This window comes from Cebus imitator, unplaced genomic scaffold, assembly GCF_001604975.1.
Source record: "Cebus imitator isolate Cc_AM_T3 unplaced genomic scaffold, Cebus_imitator-1.0 Scaffold33, whole genome shotgun sequence".
In the NCBI taxonomy this organism is placed as follows: domain Eukaryota; kingdom Metazoa; phylum Chordata; class Mammalia; order Primates; family Cebidae; genus Cebus; species Cebus imitator.
In genome coordinates this window covers 487,419-497,152 of record NW_016107348.1, presented here as the reverse complement: position 1 = coordinate 497,152, position 9,734 = coordinate 487,419, and the positions used below count along the sequence as shown (strand labels likewise).

The 9,734-nt window shown below is 38.8% G+C and overlaps 1 protein-coding gene across 1 annotated transcript in view; it reads right to left on the bottom strand.

Moving 5' to 3' along the window:
• Positions 1-2,645: 2,645 nt before the first annotated feature.
• LOC119470520 (axonemal dynein light chain domain-containing protein 1-like) overlaps positions 2,646-9,734 on the bottom strand; it is a 12,874-nt gene continuing 5,785 nt past the window's right edge. The window contains exons 4-5 of the mRNA XM_037737049.1: positions 3,433-3,553; positions 2,646-2,811 (exon numbers count right to left, since the gene is read on the bottom strand). Of these exons, the coding sequence (XP_037592977.1) occupies positions 2,722-2,811; positions 3,433-3,553 (211 nt within the window). The 3' untranslated portion in view covers positions 2,646-2,721. The remainder of the gene's footprint in view (positions 2,812-3,432; positions 3,554-9,734) is intronic.

The window sequence follows — 9,734 nt, the reverse complement described above, 5'->3', positions numbered from 1 at the left end:
TGTAAGAACATTAAAAAATAAAGAATATGAGGAAATAAGCCTTAAACTTTTAACACTAGTTACTTCACAACATGAGAGAAGAAAAGGGACAAAGAAAAGGAAAAAAAAAACTATAGCAAAATGAAGAAATACTACTGGTTAAACACAGAATATAAAAGTACTTTATAGCATTTAAATATTATGCTATATATGTAAATATGTAAAATTGAATATGGAATTAGACAAATAAAATACATAAACATTGAACATACAATTGGAAAAATGAAAACACTGATTAGATGATGAAATTGTAGGAAATTATTATATTGGGTTTCTGCTGTAATTTTAATAATTCTGTTTAACAAAATACCAAGAAATATATATGTATATACTTATTCTTTCTGAGAAACACTTTAGAAAATAAACTGTACTTACATGGATGGGAAGAGCAAGAGTCTGTTTTCACTATCTGTGAGGAGAGTGGTGTATTTGCTACAATAAATAAGATAGGTAAATGTTATTTTAAGAAAATTTTCTGGCCTGTTCATCAATTAGCACAACTAACCCCCAGAATCTTGGTTTCTAAGTACTATCCTCCACTAAAAGGAATCAGAACCCCTTGGAGAAGTGACCCACCATTCATTCCAGGGCTGGAGTTGGAAAATACAAGATGAATCTGGAAGCCTTATCAAGTCAGAAAACAGGTGTTCAAATAATCATAAGGACATGTCCAAAGAACACAAGAGACTGCTCGAAGGAGCCACCTTTGGCCATTGGCCAAATCTGGAAAAATCTGACCCTCAAACTAATGGGCTAGGCACAGTGGCTCACACCTGTAATCCTAACATTTTGGGAGGGTGAGGCAGGAGGATCACTTGCAGTCAGGAGTTCGAAACCAGCCTGGCCAACATGGTGAAACCCTGTCCCTACTAAAAATACAAAGAATTAGCCGGGCGTGGTGATGGGCGCCTGTAATCCCAGCTACTCGGGAGGCTGAGGCAGGAGAATTGCGTGAACCTAGGAGGCTGAGGTTGCAGTAAGCCAAGATCATGCCACTGCACTCCAGCCTGGGCAACAGAACAAGACCCTGTCTCAAAAAAAAAACACTAAAAAAATTTTTTTAAATAAAATAAAATAAAAAATGATAGTAAAGAATTAAAATCCATCAAATAAAATAGAAATCCATCATTCCATATGATAAAATGACAACTAACAAATTGACAGAAGAAATGATGAACATACAGAAGAAATTTATGAAATTCATCAAGGCCTGGCACAGTGGCTCATGCCTGTAATCCCAGCACTTTGGGAGGCCGAGGTGGGTGGATCACCTGAGGTCAGGAGTTTGAGACCAGCCTAGCCAACAGGGCAAAATCCCATCTCTAGTATAAATACAAAAATTAGCCAGGCACCTGTAGTCCCAACTTCTCAAGAGGCTGAGTCAACAGAATTGCTTCAACCCAAGGGGCAGAGGTTGCAGTGAGCAGGGATCATGCCACTTCACTTCAGCCTGGGTGACAAAGTGAGACTTCACCTCAAAAACAAACAAACAAAAAATCATCAAAAGATCTATAACTAATGAGTTGTTAGGAAATACATACTAAAGTATTTGGTGGTAGAAGAATTTGATTACTTACTCTTAAATAGTTTGAAAATATGTGCATGTATATGCATGCTTATATGTGTATAAGAGCAAATGAGACAAAGTATAAACAGCCAGTGACTCAAGATAGAGGGTGTATAGGCATTCCTTTTCCCATTTTTGCAACTTTTTATGTCTGAAGTTACATAAAAATAAAAGGTTACCAAAAAATGAATTCCATTTAATTCTCTTGGGCAAAATATTGTTCTGAAACATACCATCACAATGAAATGCAATATAACATACATATTGGAAAGACAATATCAAAAGAGTGACAGCCTCTGCATATTTTGTTATAAAACCTTAGTCCAAAGTTCTAGTTTTCTAAACTATAAATCATTCAAGTGTTGTTTCAGAAAATAAAAGCAAGATCCCATTTTCAATCCCATAACTAGAAATCAAAGGTGACAAGATGAGTAGTCTGTGATGCGGAGCCAAGCCCTGGAGTGTGCATTATGAGATGCACCCTCAAGGGCTACTTTCCTTTGTCTCTATGATCATTGCTCAAAATCATTCCTAAAGGGCATAGTCATATGTTCAAAACAAAGTCCCATTTTTTAAGAAGTTCAAAATCAAACGGCAGGAAAAAAAATGAATAATTTTTTAATCGCTAACATCCCAAACTCTTTTAAGTACTTAATTTGTATCTTTCTTAATTGTATTAGGATGGCTGGCTTAATGTTTCCTCATTTCAGTTCATATATTGCTTAAGAATATGAGTATACTATTCTCAGGTTCTTCTATGCATGGGAAGGAGCAAAAAGTTCAACTTGTCAGGTATTCTTTTTTTTGAGATGGAGTTTTGCTCTTGTTGTCCAGGCTGGAATGCAATGGCGGACCTTGGATCTCTGCAACCTCTGTCTCCCGGGTTCAAGTGATTCTCCTGCCTCAGTCTCCCTAGTAGCTGGGATTACAGGCACCTGTCACTATGCCCGGCTAATTTTTTTGTATTCTTAGTAGAGACAGGGTTTCACCATGTTGGCCAGGCTGGTCTTGAACTCCTGACCTCAGATGATCTGGCCACCTCGGTCTCCCAAAGTGCTGGAATTACAGGTGTAAGTCACCGTGCCCAGCTAGGTATTCTTTACATATCATGGTACTCACTCATCATAATACTCCAAACCTGAAACTCCTGTACTTGACACAATATGAAATTCTTCAGGAATCAAAGTATCTGTTAGTCTCTTTGGCTTAAAAGCAAAGCAAAGCAAAAGAAAAGAATGAATACATTAATAGATTAAAAAATTCACTTGCACAAGTCCTAATTCCTAACCCAAAGAGATACAATTTTTTAAGTTAAGAAATTTTGACTAGAGGAATAACAATATTTTCAGTAATGCTGATTATAGCAAATGACAAAAACTAAGCAGAGCACACATTTCTAAAATAACCATGAATTAAAGAATAACCTTGGTTCTAGTATTAGTTACATGTATCCCACATATTCAGAAGTTTATTGATTATTTTCCTTTAAATTAAGCAGAGAATTTAAAATTCAACTTAGCAAGATACAAAAGATAAGAATCCTACAACTTCATCTGTGCATTTCTGGGGGGAAAACAATCAAATCTCCCACACTGTGTTTTTCAGATTAAAACAGATTAACTGTCGTTTGGAAAATGGCTTAAAAGAAGGTATTTTCATCTTTTCCTGCTAAATACCCTTTTCCCGTTTTAAGAAATAATTCGAAAATGCTATTAAGATTGGTGAGCAATGCAGGTTGTTATAGTATGATATTGTTTTATATTTTGGAGACATAAGTTTTAAAAATATATTGGGAGAAAAGATTATTTGTCAAATACTTTATTTACCTTATGGGGTACCATGACACCATCGTGTGACTGCAATGAAGGGGCCAAATGCGGGGGACAAACTGCTTTCTCCTTAGTCTGTCCTTTGGCATATGTAACATTATACAGAAAAGAAATATCCCTAAAAAGTAAGAAAAATATATTTACAAAATAAATTTTCTATCTGGATACCACATAACAGCAGGTAAGATACACACATATCCTTCTAATGGGTAAGACGGTCCTTTGTGTCAGCAAAACTGATCTCCTTACCTAACACTTTACTAAGACTGAGGCATTAAACATGAGTTCCCCCACGCTCTTTCTCTTCACCTGAAATTTCTCATTCATATCACAAACTCTTTCCTTTAGTATCAGTTTAAAATATATTCTCTTCCCTATGGTTATTCCCTCCACTAGGTCCTTGGTTCCATCTTTGCCCATATCCTCAGGAGTCTCATTCCATCAGTCATAACTTCTGCATATCTCCCACTCTACTGGAACATTCCCTTTGATCTATAATGAACTTTTTCCCCTTCTAAAAATCTTTCTTTGACCATGCATTGCTGTCATGTTGTTGCTGTTATTATTATTATTTTTTATTTAGTGTATAAAAATTTTCTGGGGGTTGTATGTTGTTGTTGTTGTTGTTATTATTATTATTATTATTATTTGAGACAGAGTCTCACTCTGTTGCCCAGGCTGGACTTGTGATGGCACAATCTCAGCTCACTGCAACCTCCACCTCCTGGGTTCAAGCAATTCTCTTGCCTCAGCCTCCTATGTAGCTGGGATTACAGACACGTGCCACCACACCCAGCTAATTTTTTGTATTTTTTGTATAGATGGGGTTTTGCCATGTTGGCCACGCTGGTCTTGAACTCCTGGCCTCAGGTGATCCATCTGCTTCAGCATCCCAAAATGCTGGGATTACAGGCATGAGCCAATGCACCCAGCTGCTGTCATGTAATTATGATCTATCAATGGATCAACTGATTGAGCTATCATTGCTCACTCTCTGTTAAACATCAAACTTCCTGAAATTGTACTGCAATCTGACTTCCACCCATACCTCTCTTCTGAAACTATTTTCTAGAAAGCTGATTATGATTACCACCACCACTGCCAAGTTAAACAATCTCTTAGCAGTTACCTTCTACCACACTTCCCTGAAATATTTTCCAGGGTTGATCACATTTGCAACTTTTCTGTGAGTCTTTAAATTATTTCAAAATAAGAAGTTTAATCAAACAAAATAAAGAAAAGTAGAGAAAAAAATCCTCTGGGAACCAAGAAGTGCCCACTTCTTGGTCCCTGGGTTCTAGGATTGTACATGAACATGCCGAAAATTCATTAATTTGCTCAGCAAATATTTATTAACCATATTATAAGTAACAGAAAGTACGCTAGATGAAAGGAATACAGAACTATTTTTATAAATAGACATAGTCCCTACCATTGGAGAGCCTTCAATATAGAGGTGAAGATTCTCAAACCAAATAAAAGTATGAAGACTATTGTAACAGAGAACAGAATGTCACTGGAACAACTAATAACAACACCTAAATACAATTTTGACTGGGTCAGGGAAAAACCTCAGAAGGTAGTAACAGTGAAAACAAAAAACTGATTTGGATTTAGGTAAGCAACCAAAAGGCGTAAGTATTTCAGGTAGAGAACAGCATATGCATAGGTCCTGAGACAGGACAGCACACTGTGACTTCAGTGAACTGAAAATTGAGTCTAGTTGGCCCTTTAACACCATAGCCTTGAACAGTGTCGGTCTGATTGTACATGAATTTTTTTCACCCAGACAGACTGAAAATACAGTTTTCACTGGATATAAAACCCTCATATACAGAGGGCCAACTTTTCATACACATGAGTTTCTGACGCATGTATGGCTGACTGCAGGAATGGAGTATACACAGATTCTGGTATGTGCAGATGTCTGAGAACCAATACCCAACATATACTGAGGGATGACTTACTGAGGGATGACTGAACATATAGTTGAAGTATGAAGAATAAAATTATTGAAATTAGAGCACTAAACATGGCAAGTCATGCATAAAAGGTTGGGCTTTCTTCTAAGAGAAGCTAGAAAGCTTTTATAGACGAAATGAAATTTTAAATTCTTTTAGAATGACTATAATGGTTACAATATTGTGAAATGGTGGGAGAGGGTGTGCTTTGAGGGCAATGTCATTTGGCAGCTGATGTGGCATGTGAGATTGGTGGCAACAGGCCAATTTTTGTGCCCCAGGAAGATCCTGAAATATATGACGTTGACCATAAACTATTTTTAAAGGTATATTCGTAGTAAAAGACATCAAGCTACTGATGTCCTGTGCTGTGATATTCTGGTTCTCTTGGACATGTCTAGGGGAGAAATGTTAGAGCTTATTTCCCAATTCTTGGGATTCTTTCTCTGCTCCACCATCTTATAGGTTTTAGATAGTCACAAAGATCTGAACAAGCTACTCTCAGGATGATGGAACAGCAGTTCCTATCATACCAACAAATGCTGGAGAAGTTGGCCATTACAATTGTTTTGTTAGCTAAAAATAATGAATGCTTCATGTATATATATATCTATGTGTATGTATATGTATATACACCCATAAAACAGTATATATAATAAAATACCTTATTATTTTTAAGATAGAATATATGTACACACACATAATCATCTAAACAATATGTTGGGGCCAGGCTAACGCCTATAATTCTAGCATTTTGGGGAGCTGAATAACCTGAGGTCAAACATGGTAAAAAGCCTGGCCAACATGGTAAAACCTTATCTCTATTAAAAATAAAATTTAAAAACTAGCCAGGTGTGGCAGCGGGTGCCTGTAATCCCAGCTACTCAGGAGGCTGAAGCATGAGAATTGCTTGAACCTGGGAGGGGGAGGTTGCAGTGAGCCAAGATTGCAGCAGTATATTCCAGTCTGGGCAACAGAGCAAGACTCCATCTCAAAAAACAATTTTTTAAAATAAAATTAAAAAGTAAAGAATACGTTGATTTGGTAATTATCACTCAAATTTTCTCCAAAAGCCACTTTAGGAGCCTTCTGTGTTTCTATACATTATTAAAGTATTGGGTACTGCTATGGTTTGAATGTGTCCCTTAGAAGTTCATGTGTTGGAAGCATAATTGCCATTTTAACAGTATCATTATGAAGTGAAACCTTTAAGAGGTGATTAGGTTATTTATTTTTAGAAGAAGCCTGTTTTGCCAGTCGCAGTGGCTCACGCCTATAATCCCAGCACTTTGGGAGGCTAAGTCGGGTGGATCACGAGGTAAGGAGTTCGAGACCAGCCTGACCAATATGGTCAAACTCCATCTCTACTAAAAATACAAAAATCAGCCAGGCATGGAGGCATGAGCCTGTAATCCCAGCTACTCAGGAGGCTGAGGCAGGAGAATTGCTTGAACCAGGGAGGAAGAGGTTGCAGTGAGCAGAGATCACACCACTGCATTCCAGTTTAGGTAACAGAGTGAGATTCCATCTCGAAAAAAAAAAAAAAAAAAGCAGCAGCAGCCTATTTGTTGAAAATTTTTTTTATTAAAAATAATATGTTTTTTCTTCATAAAACTCTGTGATAAAACACCAGCCTCCACTCTTCTGAAAAATCTATTTTAACAACAAAAACAAAAAACAACTTTGATTCTTAACCATAACACAATCACTGGATTTTATTTATTTAACTTTAAGAAATCCTCCATCTCATTCTTCAGCCTCTAGATTAAACCAAGCTCATAATTCAAACTTTTCTGCAAGTCATCATTGGCTGAGTTATGTGTATATTTAAACATGTCTTTTATTTGAAGTTGTCAATTCCACCCTGTTCTGGGAGTTTTTCCCACGGGCACTTCATACCAGCTCCTTTAGCCCTTCCAACAATTTTGTGAATATCCAATGTTCTGCATTCGATTCTTTCCTGCTTAAAAGATCTAGACTGATTTATTTAAAGAGTTGTCAAAAAATATTACTCACAGAATATTTGCTTTGTTGTTTTATATTTTACTGCTGGGTTCTCGGTGACTGAGGTTCTTGGACCAGCCATCTCTTTTTGTGAATACTATTAGTTGTACACACGTGCATTTGTTTCCTTTTTTTTTCTTTTGTAATTTCTTTTTATTTTTTACAAATTATACCATGATACAATTTGACAAAAATTATTCATGTGAAAGTTTCCTTTAACATTTTATAAGTTAATCAAGTGCACACCACAAAAAATTTTTGGTTGTTGTTTAAACAGGGTGGTGTTGTGATTTTAGTATTATGCAACCTTAAGTTGAGACTACACTCAGAAATAAGCTTCAAAAACGGCATTACTAAAGATTGGGAGTGAGCAGTTAAAAAACAAAACAAAAAAAAAAACAAAAACCATGCAGGGCAGTTGTGCTGCAGGAAATCAGATGTTCTCATAAGTCTTCAGTGCCACCAAACTTAAACCAGTCCTCCAAAAAAGATGAAGGCATTCTGGATAAATAACAGCAATTCCAGGGGATACCACAACTTTTTCTTTAGCAACATAACCTCCAAAAATAATCCACATAGATGCAATCAGAGATCCAAAAGCCAACATGAAACCAATAAACAGCCAAATACCAGCACCTGTTTGACCCAGACAACCTTCACTGTTAACTATCACCTGGGACTTGTCCATTCAATACTGCATTAATTATTAGGAAGGCTATGGTTTCTTTAACACCACAGGCATGGTATGAGTGGTTAAAATCGTCCATGGGGGAATAAATAACAGCTGCATCTATGATAATCCCCCAGCCTGTAAAAAATAGTACACCAGCAGCAATGGAAGCAAAAATATTGCCCTTCTCCCCTCCCCTCCTCCCCCTCACCCTCACCCTCTCCCCTGCTCCCCTTCTCCCCCTCACCCTCTCCCCCGCTCCCCCTCACCCCCTCCCCCGGCCCTGCATCAATGCATTTTGAGCATCTCAAGCCCTCTAGAAATCCAGACCGTTTTCTCAGGTCAGTGCAGCCGCGTCGTGCAGTGGGTCTGGAACCCGGTGTAGCGCCGCGCCGGCCCGCCTCACTTCCCCAGTTTCAGCCAAGAAAACAAAACGGCCACCGCCTCCAGACCCGTGCACTAGTTTTCTATTGGTGCCACAACAAATTACCACAAATTTAGTATCTTAAACAACACAAATGTATTATCTTACTGCTCTATAGGTCAGAAGTCCAACAGGGTCTCAAAGTGCTAAAATCAAGGCGTTGGCAGGGCCGTGTTTCTTTCTGGATGCTCTAGAGGAAGATCCATTTCCGTGCTCATTTGGGTTGTTAACAATTCAATTCCTTAAAGCTGTAAGACTGTGAGCCCCGTTTCCTTGATAGCTGACAGCTGAGCTTTCATTAGAAGTCCTAGCTTCTAGCAGCCAAATTCATTTCTTGACTGCTTTTCCCCTTCCTCCATTTTCAAAGCCAGCAATGGCAGGCTGAACTCCTCTCACACTTCAAATCTGTCCTCTTCCTTCCTCATCTCTGTGACCCATTTGACCGCCTTCCTTTCCCACTTTTAAAGATTCAGGTGATTAGGCTGGGCCCACCGTGACAATCTAGGATAATCGATCCATCTCAATGTCCTTAACCTCTATCATATCTGCAAAGTCCCTTTTGCCAGGTAAGGTATGTATTCACAGGTTCTGAGATTACGGTGAAAATGTTTTAGTGGGGTCAGGGGGATATTATCCATCAACCTGACTTCACACTTAAAAAACTCCAACTCAGTCATTTGACATTAAAACTTTATTTTTTGCTTTGTTTTGTTTTGTTTTGAGAGGGAGTCTCGCTGGGTCGCCCAGGCTGGAGTGCAGTGGCACGATCTCTGCTCACTGCAACTTCTACCTCCCAGGTTCAAGCAAGTCTCCTGCCTCAGCCTCCCAAGTAAGGCTGGGATTACAGGCGTGCACCACCACACCTGGCTAATTTTTGTACTTTTTGTAGTGACAGGGTTTCACCATGTTGCCCAGGCAAGTCTCAAACCCCTGACCTCAAGTGATCTGCTCACCTCAGCCTCCCAAAGTGCTGGGATTACAGACGTGAGCCACTGCACCTGGCCAGCATTAAAACTTTAATGTGCTGGGTGCGGTGGCTCACGCCTGTAATCCCAGCACTTTGGGAGGCCGAGGCGGGTGGATCACGAGGTCAAGAGATCGAGACCATCCTGGTCAACATGGTGAAACCCCATCTCTACTAAAAATACAAAAAATCAGCTGGGCATGGTGGCACGTGCCTGTAATCCCAGCTACTCAGGGGGCTGAGGCAGGAGAATTGCCTGAACCCAGGAGGCGGAGG